Source organism: Castor canadensis, chromosome 9 (assembly GCF_047511655.1).
Source record: "Castor canadensis chromosome 9, mCasCan1.hap1v2, whole genome shotgun sequence".
NCBI lineage: Eukaryota > Metazoa > Chordata > Mammalia > Rodentia > Castoridae > Castor > Castor canadensis.
In genome coordinates, this window is record NC_133394.1 from 120,772,823 (window position 1) to 120,790,249 (window position 17,427).

General features: G+C 39.1%; 1 protein-coding gene across 6 annotated transcripts in view; it reads left to right on the top strand.

The window, feature by feature from the left end:
- Positions 1 to 17,427, top strand: part of Atp8a1 (ATPase phospholipid transporting 8A1) — a 215,317-nt gene that overhangs the window by 173,280 nt on the left and 24,610 nt on the right. For all 6 annotated transcript variants that reach the window (XM_074042343.1, XM_074042345.1, XM_074042342.1 and 3 more), the window contains 4 exons: positions 2,139 to 2,217; positions 5,708 to 5,769; positions 8,224 to 8,280; positions 9,101 to 9,208. In XM_074042343.1, coding sequence (XP_073898444.1) covers positions 2,139 to 2,217; positions 5,708 to 5,769; positions 8,224 to 8,280; positions 9,101 to 9,208 — 306 coding nt within the window. The remainder of the gene's footprint in view (positions 1 to 2,138; positions 2,218 to 5,707; positions 5,770 to 8,223; positions 8,281 to 9,100; positions 9,209 to 17,427) is intronic.

A 17,427-nucleotide genomic window follows, 5' to 3' on the forward strand; every position in this document is an offset into this window, starting at 1 on the left:
CAGCTGTACACACACATATAATTTGATGGCTTTGTTTTAAGTAACTGAATTTGGTTTAATTAAAATAACAAACACACTGAAGGGTTCTTTTAATTTATTCCACTGATTCTGAAAAGTATTTCTAATGGTCTTATTTTACGGTATTACTGTTTACCATATGCAGTGTCTAAGTTTATAGTTTAATGTTTTACTTTTGAATTTTTTAAACTTATTTAAGGTGCACAGTTTATTTTAAATTCTCCCACATTGTGTAATGTTTTTTATTACCTATGGCAATCATTTTCAAATGATGGCAATTATAGTCAGGGAAGTTACAATGGGTATGAGCTGTTGTTTTCCTGAAAAAAGTGACCTGAGAGCTGAGAAACTCCATCCTCCTCATATACTAACAATAACTTTCACTGATCTAGACATCATATCTACTCAGACACAGGCCCCTGTCTAACATAGTTCAGGCTCTATAGTGCTGTCTGAATCAGGAGTTAACTTCCCAGGCCACAAACTTGGCTGTGTCACTCTTGCTTAAAAACATAAATTGATCCTCACAGGATTACCCAGTCATTCCTGCAAAGCCACAGCCTTTCATGCTCATTGTACATAACAACATGGGCAAAGTTTTGTGGCCAGGGAAGGGTACAATAGGTAGTATATAGTTTTAATGCGGAAGCATTATTATTTGTGTCTTTTGTTGTTGAAAAAGTATTTCATTATTCATTTTCTAACTAGCCCAGGCAGTTAGAAGAGTCATCAGATCAACTCAAACAAGCAAGACACTTTCCTTATCTATTTGAATATTTATACTTTGTATATACAAGTTGCCAACCATTTTTGTAGGGTTTATGAGTTTCTCAAACGATTCAGTGAAATTCTTTGATTAAATCCCATTTAAGTGTTTTAAAATCAGGGACAAATGACTACAAAATGCATAGTTGTACACACAGTGGTTGCTGTGGGTCCCAAGTGTAGAAGCATTGTTGCCTTGAATGATGATGCTTACGTTTGTTATGGTAAAAAGGGTCGGAGGTTCTGAGGTCTTGACGGGGGTTAAAGGATTAGCATGTGACAATAAGTATCAGTCAGGGAAATGGAAAAGTAGAACTAATTTTTCTTGCACCCACCTGTGCTTTCTGTCAAATAAAAACTTGTGGTAATGACATAGTGAGGAGAAGCGACAAAGGTTAATGAGTAACACAAGTTCAAATGTGTAAAGTATTGGAGCGTAAATTGGATCATACAATCCACTGTGTCTGGGTGAACTAACAAAGGAGATTGAGATCACAGTGGAAAATTTTGGGAGGCAGGCAACTTAATTTCTGTTGTTTGAACAGCTTAAAACTATTAATACATGCCAATTTTATTTAGCATAAGTTTTGTTTGCAAGAAACACTTTTAAAAGACAAAACTACAACTGGGCAGAAGGCTCTAAACAGTTTTCTATAACTTAATCTTTCACATTCATGTTACCAAGAAAGTACCAGTGATCTTTGTTCTTTTGTTCTTAAAGCACAACAGACATTAAAAAGTAATAACTATTAAGTGTTGCTGTAGTTATATGAAATTTGGTATTAATAGGTTTTTTAAAAATTGATAAATTCAGTCATAGTCACACTGTAATGATTATGTTATTTAAATGTTATGTTTTGGTACTTTTAGCATAAAGTGTATATATATTTCTGTAGCAAGAGGGCAAGAAAGCACTGTATCTTACTACCATTGAAAAATTTATACTTGTATTACATATGGAAAAGAGAAGGAGCTTTCCCCAAATTACAGTCTATCTGAAAGTCTGTTCTCCTGGAAGAATGAAAATAATCCCAACATACAGAATTTCAAAATCTGCATTTCTTGTAAATTTTGTTTTCTTTTTCAGGCAGAAATTTAAACTTTTAAATACTTGGTTTTTAAAAAGTAGGAAAAAAATTCAAGTGAAGCTGAAAAAACATTTTGAGAAACATAAAAATAAATAAATGACCCATGAAAGTCTAAGAGGCAGAAAGTGTCTGTCAGTTCTATTAATTCACAGTGGTGGCCCGGCAGAAACACATTTTGTGAATCTAGCTTATAGATAAAAAGAAAGGTCAGAGTTCACAGAGCTAGTTTATCGCAAATGGTTCTCATGGATTTTTGTTTTCCCTCAGGTTTTCTGGGTTCATTGTTTAAATGGCCTCTTCCACTCAGTTATTCTGTTTTGGTTTCCACTAAAGGCCCTTCAGTATGGTAAGTACAAAGGATATGAATGCTAAGAGATGACTTTTTACTTTTTTAGAAAAGTAACTCATTGTCAATACATGTTAAAAATTACAGCAGTGTTTCGTTTTATGGTATTTTCCTTAACCTAAAATGCATTCTCCAAAAGTTGTGCACACTTTAAAGATTTTTATTATTCCCTTGGGAGCAAAGTGATTTAATATATGCAAAGCCTTTCTTCTTCACTTCTCATGTTTTGCAAAGTTGCAGGGAGTTAAATTTTAGGGCACCTAACCCCCCCCCCAACAACATATAGTTTGAAGACAATAAGTGCTAATATTTTATGTAGTCTATTTATTATACCTATGAGGCTTGTATCAAGCACTTTAGGCTGAACCTAATCAGACATGCTAGTATTTTCAAATGAACTTGAGCCGATATTTTTAGATGAGGTTTTTAATATGTTTTAATGTTCATCTTAGAGGACAAGCTTTTTTCTGCTTATTGCAAGGGAGTGATTTTATTCTGTCAGTTTTGAGAGAGACGATCATGGCGTGCTTCCTACACACATAAAAATGATAAGTAGCCACTCCAGGAAAGATCACAGTCACACTCAGGCTGGTGCCTCCACCACCATACTGTTGCTCACTCTTCTCCGGATACGTGGGTAGTCCCTTCTGGCCCTCCCTCAGCATGTGCTCAGAGAGGCCCTCCTAGATGACAAGTCCAAAAGAGCCACCATGGCCCACCTCCCGTTATTTCTTCATCGTACTTTCCTATCGAGGCACAATGTGTTTGAGTCTTTCATGTCTTTCTCCACTGTTAAAGTCAAAGTTTCAGCAGGCTGGAGAATTAGTCAGTTTAGTTTTATTCTGGGTGCTTAGAACAGTGTGCAACTTCTCTTAGGTACCCTGTAAACTGTGGGTGGATTAGCAGAAGCATGCAGCATCGATAATACAGAGAAGGCACTGGGCTCCTGTCCTTGCAGAGATTTTAATGACCTTTCTTTATTAGTTGCTCAGTAAATTACAACAGTGAATATTTTGCAATTTCTAGGCCTTTGGGATGAGTTTGTTTTTGAGATCTACCATTCCATAAAATTGACCACTTAAACATTGCAATTCAATGGTTTTTAGTATATTCATGGAACTTTATTAATATCACCATTATCTAATGCCAGAATATTTCATCACCCCATTAAAAAAAAATTAGTAATCACTCCTTGGAAACCCCTAGTGTTTCTGTCTCTGTAGACTTGCTTATCCTGGACATATCATGTAGATGGAATTATATAAGTAACTTTGGTTCATTCACTTTGCAGCATGAATCAGTACTTCATTGCTTTATTCTATTATTTTATGATATACCATATTTTATTTACCCATTAATGAATTGATGAGATATTTGGGTTGTTTGGAACATTGGGATATTGAGGTCCAGGGTATAATCCAGGATGCCATTAAGCCAAATAGCATGCAGTACACCTGAGCGTTGGCCATGTAACTTAGACTCTCTGAGAGTAGGTCCCACATCTGTCACTGCATTTTTATGGGAAGTGGCTCAAGCCATCCAGCTGTTCAGGCCATCCCTGGGGTCTGCTGCCTATGAAGACCAAATTTAGCCAAGTCTAGAAGACACTTGGTATTTTTCCTCAAAGGATGTTTTACCATACTAATGTTTGAGAGCTTTGTAATTGTTTTACCTTGCTTTTCATTAAATGAAGGAGTCTGTGGGCTTTGTTTTGTTTTGTTTTTGTGAGAATGAGAGAACAGAAGAAATAAAAAACATGCTAGATGTTCTCTTGTCTTGTCAAAGACAAGTTGTCTGCCAACCCCTTGTAAAACCAGGACCTTTTGGATTCCATGAGGTCAAATTCTCATTGTTTCAAAATGTTAATAACATTAAGATTTATCTTTTTCACTATTGACAAAAAGCAACAGTGGGTAAAACTGTTGGCATGTTAGCACAGACTACGGCAATACTGCACTGGTAGTCACTGCACCCTTCACTGCCGGATACCTGGTTCATTTAAGGTGTCCTTGAAGAAGCCATAAGCCAGAGCTTTTAATAAACCTCGCTCTTTAGTACACATCTTCATAATATTCTGAGGGACAAGATGGGAAGGGCACAGAAAGCCCTTCTGCTGCATGCTGATGTGCAGGGCTGGTGTCCAGGAGTGGTGCCTTTCAGAAGGTTCATGTTGTGAGGTAAACCAGCGGCTCCCACAGCTTCTCAGAGTATGGCTTGGACGAAAGATCCCATGGTGAGATCAATGGATTTTTAATAGAGTGAAAAAGTTCACTGATAAATTTTCAGATTCCACGATGGCAGCTAACCTTTAAGAAACTAGTTGTTGAGTTTTGATGTAGTATCAAAGAATATCCACAATTATTGAGAAAGATTAACAAAAATAACTCCCCCCTTATAATTCCATAGATGTCCCTATGAAGCTGGGTATCTCTGATGTATTTTAACCAAAACAACATATGAGACTCCAGCTGTATTCTCTTAAACTGGACATTAATGAGATTATAAAAACGTAAGGCAATGCCCATTTTTTCATTTTTTTGTTCAGAAAATATCTGTTTAGATTACTACATACTGGGTTTATTACTGCTGTTTTACATTAAACAATGCAGATTTTTTATGTTCTGTAATTTCTAATTTGGTAAATGCTGATCACATTAAGCCACATAAGCCAAAGTTTTGGGGATTCTCAATAATTTCTCTGTGTAAAGGGGTCCAGAGACCAGAAACTAGGAGAACAAGTGACTTAAACTAAATCACCACCCAAATTCTAAACCTGCTCTGCACCAGACACTGTGCTTGGTTGCATGAACCTTGATGAACCTACAAACCCTGAAGTATAAAGAGTTTATCTCCCTTTTTTAGGAGGAGAAACTGAATTCCATAGGAATAAATAAAAATAACCTCAGGTGACACAGCAGCTAAAAGAACTGGGCATGGCCTGTAGAGACACCAGCACCCCTCTCCCTGTCTTACTTCTGCTGTATTCAGACCCATTTGCCCTTACATCCAAGGCTTTGAATACATCTTCCTGAATAAGTACACAAATAAATACTTTGGTACACAAACCATGGAATTTACACTTTTCAATTATACTAATGATTTAATTATTCAGTCATTTTTATAATCATTCAATTGTAATAACAATTTTGTTAGCTGCCACTTCCTTCATGTAAAGTCATGTTTGTTAGTTATTGCTAGAATAACAAAATACATTAAAATATGCCCCTAAATTCACCCAGACCCTCAGAGAATTGTATGCCTGAACCATACAGGTGCTCCTCGGCCTCTGAGTTGCTGTTTCTGAGTCCTTTTGGTTCCATGCCAATAGCTTTATTGAGAGAAAGGATAAAGGTTCTGCTGACCCTACTGCTAACAATGTTCTCTTGTCTTAAGGCCCATACCTTTAAGTGTCCCTTGCATGATTAGTTTGGATTTTTTATTTACTTCCCTAGACCCTCCTTTGTTTTCTAACAAGCCTCTCTTCTTGCAGGTACCGTATTTGGAAATGGGAAAACCTCTGATTACCTGCTTCTGGGAAACTTTGTTTACACTGTGAGTGGAAGATTCTGCTTATTAGCATACAAAACCAAAGCCTTTCATCTGTGCTCATGTTATTTTCAAATATAAATGTGTGCATTTCTGGGCTTTCAGGTTGTTTACAATTCCCTTTAAAAATCAAGGAAGACATTTTGAGTGTTAAGAAATTATATAAATATTCTTACTGTTTGCAGTTTTGATTTTGTTTTTGTTTAATCTTTTGAGATAGGGTCTCACTATGTTATATAGCCCAGACTGTCCTAGAACTCAAGATCCTCTTGATGTAGCCTCCTGAGTACTGGGATTACAGGTGTATTCACCACACCTGTTCTGTTAAGGTTTTTTCATCATTATTTAGATTCACTGAGAATTTTCATTGCTTTTGTTTTCAGTGTTCCCTGTTTTACTCTTACTGCCCTGTTTTCCCTTTATTTCTTTGTTTTTTCTTTATCCTCAAATGTATTTTACTGCCATTGTTAACATTGTCTTACTTTCCTGAATTTATACCAAATATCAGCTGGGTATGTAGCCAGTAATTATTCTAGAAGCTCATGGTAACTAAAGTGAGAGAGATCTCCAGGCGTAAGGGACATTTACCCACGTGAGGCAAAGGATCCTCTGTGCACAAATCACTAACATAGTTTTGTGGACAAGACACAAGTCTGATATTCTCATTGCCACTAAAGAGCTGAAAAACATTTTTAAACCATGTTTCCCAAGTAAAAGTGAATGCTAATGCGTGAGGTCATGCAGTTGGTATCAGATAAATGTTCACTCCAGCCTTCAAATCTGAATTCTATGGCCACACTCTGTCCTCTCCTCGTTTGCCTCACTCAGCCTCTGAACAGAGAAAATATTCAGCCAAATGGCAGCTGGTATAACTGACTCATGCCAACAGTTGAGAGAAAATCTGTGATAAGGTAGAGTGTGGCTCACTGGTGGAATACATGAGTTTAATCCCCAGTACCCAAAAGCAATTATATCTATTTCAGGTATTTGAATAACTGAATGATAGGAGATGAAGATTATTCAGAAACAGAGGGATTTGAGAATTTGACAAATTTGGGACTTTTCTTTCCATTGACATCGACCCATTGAAGTAGTAAAAGAAAAGCAAAAACATGTCTGAGGGACTAATGATGTGCTTTCTTACACAAATGCAAAACAGAAATAGGTAAATACTTAACAGCATAGGCTGCAATAAACCAGAGATTACTTAGGCCTCAAAAGAGTGTTTTTCCATAATTTTCTGTCAAACTATATCTCTTATCTTAGAACTTTTTATGTAGCTTATGCTAACTGATACTTTCATCTTAATGAGTTTTATCCCTACAGATCTTAATCCTAATTTGCCCCCAGATATCTTGCTGAGAAAGCCCAACTGTCTCCCATTAGCCTAACTTCACTACAACCCTGAAAAGCAGCTAAGCAAATGCTGTACACAAACCCTGAGCCCGCCTCAAAGTAAACTGGGCACTCTGGGCGTTGGGTGGTTACCACTGCCAGGCAAGCATCATGCTTCCATTGCCTCAAAGTACCCAGAGTTCTCTTGGCTATATATTTTAAATTTTATTATTCATGGTGAATAGATCACTCTAGATAATATTCCAGCCCTGAACACTATTCTGGGTGTATTGTATTTACTGTTCTAGTCTCAAAAAATAAAACAGAAATGAAAACAACCCCGTGAGGTAGCTGTGTTAGTTGTTTTTAAATCACTAGGACAAAATACCTAAGAATGAGATAACAGGAAGAAAGATTTATTTTACTCACAGTTTCAGAAATTTCAGTCCATCATGGCAGGGAGGGTATGGTGAAGCAGAGGGACTCACCCTATGGCAGCCAGGAAGCAAACAGAAGATGCCTGCACTAGTGGGATCTCGCCTTTTCTTTCCCACTTTTATTCCATCCTGGCTCACAGCCTATGAGATGGTGCTGCCCATGTTCAAGCCAAGTCTTCCCGCCTTTAGTCCCCCTTTAGTTAATCTTCTCTGGAAATGCCTCACAAACACACCCAGAAGTGTGTGTCACTAATCTCCCAGGTGCCTCTCAATCCAATCAAGATCATTATCAAGATTAACCATCACAGTGAGTAACCTTTATCAGCCCCAGTTAAGAGACACCCAGATGAGGTAACTTGCCTCATTCATTAACCAAAGTAGCTGATAGGTGTGGATGTTTTGGACACAGTCTGACTCCAGTGCATTCAAGCACTGAGCGTAGGGCAGTCAATCTGGCCCTGGTTTCCTCCTTTCAGAATTGCTAGTATACTCACCATCAATGCATGTGTGTCACCGAGGGATGGCAGACTTTCCTGACCTTCCCTACAGGGTTATAAGCATGTAAAGTTCCCGAGTCTAAACATCCAATTATTTTACTTTTAGTATTTATCTTTAAAACACTCAGGAAGTTGAGCTGTTAAACCGTCATATTTATGAACTACAATAGCATTTCCCCTTTCTGTTTTAGTTTGTAGTGATAACCGTGTGTCTGAAAGCTGGATTGGAAACGTCGCACTGGACGTGGGTAAGGATATCTCTAACCACAGTCAAGAATTGTCACTTTTGCTTATGTGCCCCTCCAATTTCATGGTTATGTTCCATTCTAACATGATCTCTTCCTTAATCCTAGTCCACGGGCAGTCAGTTTGGAGCATTGGGAGTGGAGGGAATTTGGAAACATTGAGTTAAGCAAAGTTAACTTTAACACAAGACTTCTCAGAACCTTTAATATAATATTGTGTATTGTGACTATCCCAAGAAGCAGGAAGACTATCAAACTATGTGCTTTTTTTTAGAGGTGCCCCTCATTAGAAAATGATTTTGAAGACAAGTAAAAATAATGAAAGATCTGTCCTTGGATATTTAGAAGCAGTCTGGATAAAATAAGTTCCATTAGTTGTGCGGTTCTCTACATCTAGGTAGACAAACCTAGGAAAGAAAATGAAATTAAAGTTTGATATTGAGGGGAAAGATTGGTTCAAGAAATTTGGATTTGACAGTCATCAGCATACAGTTAATAATATTCTCAAAAACATTGTCTAACATCTTTGCAGGACAGCTAAAAGATGATAGTAGATTCTTAAAAAGGCAAAAGTCAGAGAGAACCAGCAAGGGAGATTATACAGGAATGATTACTTCTAAATTCCAGTCTACAAGCATCATAACTGTTGTGGGAGGGATTAACATTTAATGAAAAATCCAGTCAAATGTGCATGCAGTTATGTAGCAATTTCTATAGATAATATTTTTATAAATGTAGTAAACAAATAAGAGAATTATGAAAGTTATTAGTGTTTGTATAGTCGGTCTGCCTAAGTCTGTTGACAAGGATTTCCTTTTCACAGTTCAGCCACATAGCGATATGGGGCAGCATCGCACTCTGGGTGGTGTTTTTTGGAATCTACTCATCTCTGTGGCCTGCTGTTCCAATGGCCCCTGATATGTCTGGAGAGGTACTGTGTCCTCATGACTCATGATTCAACAAAACCTCAAAAATTGATATTTATTAATGAACCTCCATCATTTAACATGATTTTCCATTTTGTTGATTTATATTCAAATAGCATTTGACCATTGAAAAGCTGTTTTTAAATCCCACAGTTGGGAGAAATAAATCTCCAAAAAATATTTTAAACTTGAACATTTAACTTAAATGTGACTTATCCTTTCATAAACATAGCTGGAACAATAAAATATAATTGTCAGGAGTTTGAATCATGTTGGGAATATCCATATAGACGATGCCATTTTAAAATTAGGCCATAAATCCACAAGTACATTTTGTATAAGAGGTCTGTGGACATGGCAAGGTTTTGTCTTTGAGACAGCCCATCATTTCTTCTGTTATCTCTTATTCTAGAGAAAAGTCTGCTGCCACTAGATTAAATGCACTTTTCAAGTTGTCTTAATGACGTTGGTTTGGTTCTCATTTTGAAAGAATTAGAACATGAGACATTTCAGCCTTATCATGGTCCATTTTCAATTCTGTCTTTCAGTTTCTTGTTACACTGGTAGGAATTGAGTTATTAGGTGTTCATGGGGGAGTGTCAAAAGATCTCCTTTCCTTTAGAAGAGAGTCCAGCAGTAGGAGAGTTTATGATTTCAATTGCAGGAAATTTGACATAAAATGTATAAAAGAAAATGTGGAAAACATTTCGGGATTTCCTGTGACCTCACAGTAACTTGCAAATCAAGGTAACGTGAGCCCGTTTGCAGTACATGGTTTTACCGCAGTCACAGGAACGCTTTCCAGTGGTTTCCATGTATTTCTTGCCCCTAAGTACTGCCTGAGTACCTTTCACTTTTGACAGTCTGGTTTATAGATCTTTTTTATGAAATTTTATCTGACAGCATCCTGCTTTTTATAAATTAGCAAAATGCAGACACATTTTTAAAAATTTTTGTGGTTAAATTTATTAGAGAGCGGTATTATGTCCTATTACAGCAAAACCAGATGCATTCAGGAGTATGTACTTCCTTCCACCAAATGGGAAGGCATCTTTTTGAAACGTACACTGTGAACCCTTGAAAATTTATAGCATGTATTTTAAGGGGAACAGAGAGAAAGCTGTGACTCTATCTCTTCCTTGCCTTGGTTTCCAAGTCCTCCTTTTTTAAAGTACATGTGTCTGTAAGGATGTCTACAATGTCTGTAAGGATGTCTACATACATCTCAGATGATGGCACTTGGAAAATCCAGTTCTATTCTTTGTTTCTATTTGATGTGTCCTGACTGAACCTGCTTTTCCCCAATATCAATTCTAACCCAATATCTTTTTCACTAGACTTAAGTCTTTGCCTCAATTTTTCTCATTTCTCAATGTTTATCTTCTAAATGAGTGACACAAGATTTTGAGACCCACATAGTTTAAGCAACTGTGAGTACTAGGTTTGATGACAAGAACTGAGTTTTTGACCACCTACTTCTAAGACAAGTGTGAAGTTTGACTGGCTCTTTGCCAACCAAATATAATTCTACCCTTGCCTGTGGAATTCCCAGTGTTACCCAAACACAGAACTTAATATCGTCTCTTGAGGCTTGCTGTGATGCTGTGCTTAATTCAAAGTGAAATGAATGTCAGTATTCCATCATGTTTTTGTTCACTTCATAGACAGTGGAAAGTGCTAACAGGAGTTCTGTTTCTTGTTGTTTTAATACTACTGAAACCTTGAATAAAGTGTTTAAATAGCTGCCACTTCATTGAAATTATGAAGAATTAATTCATCTGTAGGCTTTACTAGCTTGTCCAAAATGTAAGTTGATTTATATGTAAAGTTGGCTGATCATCTTTTCTTTTGCTTTTCTTTTGTTTTTTGTTTTTTGAAACAGGGTCTCACTATGTAGCTCAGGCTGGCCTCAAAATCCAGATCTTCATGCCTCTACCTCTCTGGGATTACAGGAGTCTTGAGTGCAGGAATAGCCTGGCTGGCCATCTTAAATAAAGTGCATATATTCATCTAACTTTCATAGCAACCTATTGCGGTATATTATGTATTACATGTGGTAATACATTGTTATAAGAAATAGCAGCAAAAGTGTAAATATCAGTATCTGCTATCTTGATGTGTTTTATGTAAACATACTGAAATATAGCCCAGGACAGCCTCCAGAGCTTAGGGTTACTTCACAGAACTCTTGGCATGGTGAGCAGGTAACTTTCTGTCACCACCACTAACAGGGCCATAAGCGTCTTATCCAGAGACTATGTAGGCCCCTTCAGTCCCATCCTTTCCTGTGTTGATTTGCCAGCAGATCCTCCCAAAACTGAACAATTAATTGTGTACATTAATTATGATTGCCTAAAAGCTTAATAAGAGTCTCCAAGATAGTATAGTGTAGAAGTAGAGAAGGCAGTCTGGAAATAGTAGCCCTGTTCTGCTCTGTGCTGGTTCCAGAGAGGTTTGAGAGGGTAAGGCACTGTGTAGATTTAAAGATTGACAAGAGGAGCTATTCAAAAAGGCAACTGAGATCTGGGAATAATCGTACACCAATAATTCCTAATGGAAGCCATCTTTAGATAGAACACTATCTTTACCCAGGTACTTCTCTAAGTACACATTCATTCAATCAATTTAACAGCAATTTATTGAGATTCTTCTATGATTCAGGCACTGTTCTACACTCTGTATTCAGATCTGAGTAAAATAAAAACCTATGCCCTCCTACAGGTCACGTCTCTAATGAAAAGACTATAGGTAAAATATATGGCTGGAGGTAAGTGCTGTAAAGAAAAGTACAACAGGCAAGGGACACTGAGAGACAAGTTTTCAGCTGTTTCCCTTGGAGCCTGTGGCTTTTACTCATAGTTAAGTCATTGGAAAAAGCCAGGCATGGCGTCCCAGGACTATAATCCCAGCACTCAGGAGGCTGATGTAGGAGGATCACAAGTTTGAGGCCAAACATAGCAAGCACCTTCCTCAGGGCGGCAAAAAGATCATTGGAAGTGCCTAAGAAACAAGTGTCAGGATCTGACTTAAGTTCTCCCAGCAGGGCTCTCCCTGTTGTGCTATGAATCAGATAGAAAATTGTAGCCAACCAGGTGAGGGATAACAGCATCTTCCACCAGGAGGGGAGCAGTGCTGAGAAGTGTTCAGATGCTGAGCAGAGCTTGAAAGTTGAGCTCACAGGATTTTCTGTCAAGTTGAATGTGAAGAGAGAGAGGAAGAGAAGTCAGAATCACCTCTGTGTTTGCCATTTCAATGATGAGGACTAACTCCCTGGTCCTCACCACAAACTTGCTATAGTAGCCAATTTACAGATAAGGAAGCTGAGGCACAAAGGAGTTATGTCTGACCTCCCAGAAAGAGGAAGAAGCAGAGAGAGGATTTCACCTTCAGTGTCTGGTTCCAGAGAAGATACTGAGTTGCTTCTCTGATGCTAGTTATTCAGAAGAACTCATGGTATTTTATCTGGAAATCAGAAGTCTGCAGGGTCACTTGCTGATTCCTTGCAGGTATATGGAGGATTTGCATAGAAGAGGAAATCTGTCTATATCCCAGCAGTGCTGCTTCCTCTGTGTTTCTACATTTTCCTAGTACAGGCATCAAGTGGCAGTCTTCTTTCTGCCCTGTGACCCTTCCAACCGTGGCACTCCTCCAGCAACCACTGCTTCTTCATTCCTTTACCAGTTGTCTGAGACCAGACAGAGTGGAACATTAAGTGACTGTTGAATTAAAACCTTGCTTATTTCTTCAGTGGACAAATGAGAAACAGTGTGATGGTTAGAGAGACAGATCTCAGCCTGAGTAAGTCTATCTTTCCCCCATCTAGCAATTTCCAACATGTACAAATTTCCAGCTACAGGAGCATATTGGTCTCACTGAAATCACACTTCCCATTCTAGTCAGTGAGGAGCTCTTGGCCCCTAGTGACACTGAGGCCACTTCTCATCCATTCCATACCTCCAAAGTCACCTTCCAGTTCCTAGGATTTGTGCACCTGTGGCTTCTCCTCGCTGTGTCCTCTCCAATGGAGTGCATGAAGTGTTGGAAGGGTGCAAACTCTTGCTCTATTAACAGGAACTCAGAGTGCAAATTACACAAATCAGGCAACTTACAGATACATGTCATATGCCTCCAAATTCAGCTTGATACAAATTCAACTTGTATTCTTGGTTCATCATTGCAGCTCACACCTGAAGACAGAGACATTGCTCACATGTTGAAAGAAAAGTCCTTGCTTTCTAAGAGATGGAGAGAAGGGAACTAACACACACTATGCACCTACTGTGTTCTCCAGGCCTCACGTTTGATGGCAGGCATGACTTGCTTTAGTTAAATCCATATAGTAGACCCTTGTGGTAAACAGAGAAAAGGCCAGTGACCCAGAGAATTTCACCCAGAACATCCTGTTCAAATACACTTGGCTTCCCCTAACATCCTGAGGAATCTGTACCTTCTCTTTGGGGATCATGACTGTTCCTTCCCCCCAGGTGAGAGCTCTTTCTTTTCATGTTGTATCCGTCTTCCTGCATGCATCTGATCTGCTATTTCTTAGCTTCCCATTGGCCCTGATCACTTTCCCTTAGCTAGCCAAGTATCAAACTGCTCCAGTCTCTTTTAAAGAGTGCTCAGATTTCTAATAATTACCCTTTTTCAACATCTACCAAACTCTCTCTCATTTATAGAAACTCTCCCACATATCCTAGCATTTTGCATCTTCTTAAAGCAATATTGGCATACAGGTGGTGGCTCACACCTGTAATCCTAGCTACTTGGGAGGCTGAGATCAGAAGGATCATGGTTGGAAGCAGCCCAGGCAAATAGTCTGAAGACCCCATCTCCAAAATAACCAAAGCAAAATGGAGTGGAGGTGTGACTCAAGCATCTGCTTTGCAAGTGTGAAACCCTGAGATTAAGCGCCAGTCCCACCAAATATAAATATAAATATTTATACACACACACTCACATTTCATTTTAAAAAAGAAAAAAAAAAACTATGAATCAGAAAACTCAGTCATCCACATGGTCAGAGAATACATGGTTGTCACTGAGCTCTAATAGGGCCTGGTGTTCTGAGAGCCAGGCACACTTAGAAGCACTTTTCCCGAGTTCACTCATGCAGTCCTCACAGCAGTACTGGGAGATTGGTCCTTTAGATACAAGTTAGTTCCACAGAGCAGTTATATCACTTTCTCAAGGTCACACAGCTCCGGAGTATCTGAGATACTATCAGAATCCAGCCCAAGTCTGTCCCCTTGACCACTGGCCACACTGCCCTCTGTTCTTTTTTGCGTTTCTTCTCTCACCTTTTCGTTCCCCTTCACCATGGCTTTTCTCCCAGCCTCAGCAACCTTAAAAGTTTAATGCCCATTTAGTACCAGTGTCATGGATCAAAGTCCTTATTTCCGTCTTAGTTGGTGAAGTGACCAGTCTGTTATCTGTGATGAGGATTTCCATCTTCATCTTCCTCAACCATCTTTATTGCTGGTTGGGGTTTCCTTTCATGCCTTCCAGTAGCTTCTTTTCCTGTTTCTTCAGCACATTCTCCTTGCCTGAGAAGCTAGTCCCCCAAGATCTCTGTGTGGAGCATAGACTTCATTCACTCTGGCCTCAGCCAAAACTAGCTCATCACAGTTGGTGGGCAGGGTGTTCCCATCTGGGACATGTCCCTTCATAGTGTTTATACTGCATCACTCCAATATCATCATTTTACATCTCTGCCCATAGCGACTCAAATGATAATGATTAATAAGAAACTCAGTACCACAGGTTATGACATCAGGGAGGAAGGATGGACTATATGAAGCTAGACAATTGGAGAAAAATAAGCACTTACTTAGGAAAGCAAAATAATTACTTGGCTGTAACTTGGAATATGTCACCATCCTCCTCACTTCTCACAAATATGGTTGTGATTTAGGGGGACTTTTTTTTTTCAGACCTGACTTGTATTTTTTCACACCAGTACAACAATTTATGGAGCAAGGTAGGCCCTGGGGAAAAGAACTATGTTGTATAAACATGTGCCGGCCTGCTTTTCTGACTTGTCTAAATGACAGTGTTGGATATTTTTTTGAATTTCCAGAAGAAAATCTTTTAGCAATGTGATTAGTAAACCAGATTAGAAAATAAGAAACAAGCTATCTCAAGGATCATTTCATATCAAGATTAATACCAGAAGCTCAGTAATCGGCAAAACTTTTAAATTTATGATGGCAGTGCAGACACACACTGTAAAGTCCTCTGTCCGCGCCATCTGTTTCTGCTCTCCCTGGCCTCAGGGATCTATAAAACTACTGAAGGAAATTGAAGTTAAAGAACGAGCATGTGTTTTACAGAATTTCAGATCTCTTGATTGAGGTTTGTAAAGTCCGCCTGAAAAACAATAAAAATCTTTGTTGGACCCTTTCGTGTCACCCTTGTAGGGAAGGTATTAATAAACTACAGTGGTGATAAGATTTTCCAAATTATGCCATTGCCTATTTTATCCAACATAATAAATCACTTTTCGTATGAGGAATTTCCTGGTTAAAATAGTCCTTATTCATCTATCAACCTTTAATTACCTAGATGGTGTCTAATAATTTATTGGTCATAATACCAGCCGTTGTTGATGGTGTGGGCCCATGGCATGATAGGATGGAGTTTCAACCAAGACTGCTGCGTTAAGCCAAGTAGCCTGAGGTAACAACTACCCCAAGTTCTGTTGGATGTTTTTCAGTGAGCCAAGAACTGTGAGCCCGTCCAGTAAACATGCCACTGGTCACAGTTCTGGCACTCCTGATGATAAGCAAGACAGTTCTGAAGGCATCTAATTGACTGCCACCTTAAGCTCTTTTTGTCCCATCCTTTATAGCAAATTTATATTACATATCTAACATGTGCCAGACTCTGAGTTGGACCCTGGAGGATGCAGAGATGAACAGAATTGGGCATTGCTCTTGGGAGTCTCATTGCTGATGGTGGGACATTGATGTCATAGCTGTGAGAAGGCTGTGGTGTAGCAGGTGTGACAAAGCAAGCAAGGCGTGAGAACGGAATGGAGTCTGATTGTTCCCCATGTGTCAGGGCCCAAGAAACCCATTACAATTGGTTCCTTCTCATTTTCATGTACTCTGGAAATACAGGTTGAGGGCTTCAGGTGCGCCAGGCACCATTCCTGGGCACCAGGCTGCAGGGTTCACATTGCCATTCACATGGAGGGACCAGGGAGTGGGAAAGAGAAACAGTCACTAAGCTAGTTAGCAAAGGACTAAATGGAGAATGAGGAAAGATAGCTTCACAAAGCAATAAATGACAGCGGAGAAACAGGGTGATATGATGGGATAGGATATAAGGGGACCCAGGAAGGTCTTTTTGGAGACACCTGTCATATGAAGAAGGGCGTTTCAAGATGGAGGGAGAGCAGCAGGCACCTGTGATCTCAGGCAGGAATGAGACTGAGAAGCTCACCAAATGGGGCCACAAAGTGGGCAGGAGGCAGACCACCCTCTGGTCCAGTTTGCCAGCCCAGGGACACTGCAGCTGGCATTTGAATTGCATGGAGGGATTCTGCCAGGAATACTCACAGAAGCAACCACAGTGCTGCTGTGCCATCTGTTCCAAGAAAGCTCACAACCACACCTAATTCTTGTACCTAATTCTTACTACCTATGAGATGGTAAGATATAGGGACCATCCAGCAGTGGTCTATGAGATGGTAAGATATAGGGACCATCCAGCAGTGGTCTACAGCAGCTTTGTTCTAAGATATCACTAAAGCTTCCTAGTACATATCATCTAAAACAAGTTATTTTATAGCAGTTTTTCAGTATTTTAAGAAAAGCTAACTGGACTGAACAAGATAGAAACCCATTTCTCCCTCATGTAAAAGTCACAGGGGTAGCAGGCAGGCATTCCAGAACTGGTATGACCACTACACTCTTCAGAAATGGATTTCTTCTATCTTACTGCACTGCCAACCTTACTGCAATTCCTCATAGTCTAAAATGGCTGCCTAAGCTCTAGCCATTTTACCCACATTCCAGACAGCAAGACAGGGAAGAAGGATTAGCCCCTCCTCTTTAAGGCTCTTGCTAGACATTGACACTTTGTGCCACTTATTTCTTGGTGGCCAAAAGTTAATTACTTGGCTTCAGCTAGCTGCAGCAAGTGAGCCAGAGGAATGTAGTCTTTAAGCTGGCAGACAGGACTGAAGTGACTTTATCTAAAAAGATGTCAACATTTTTCT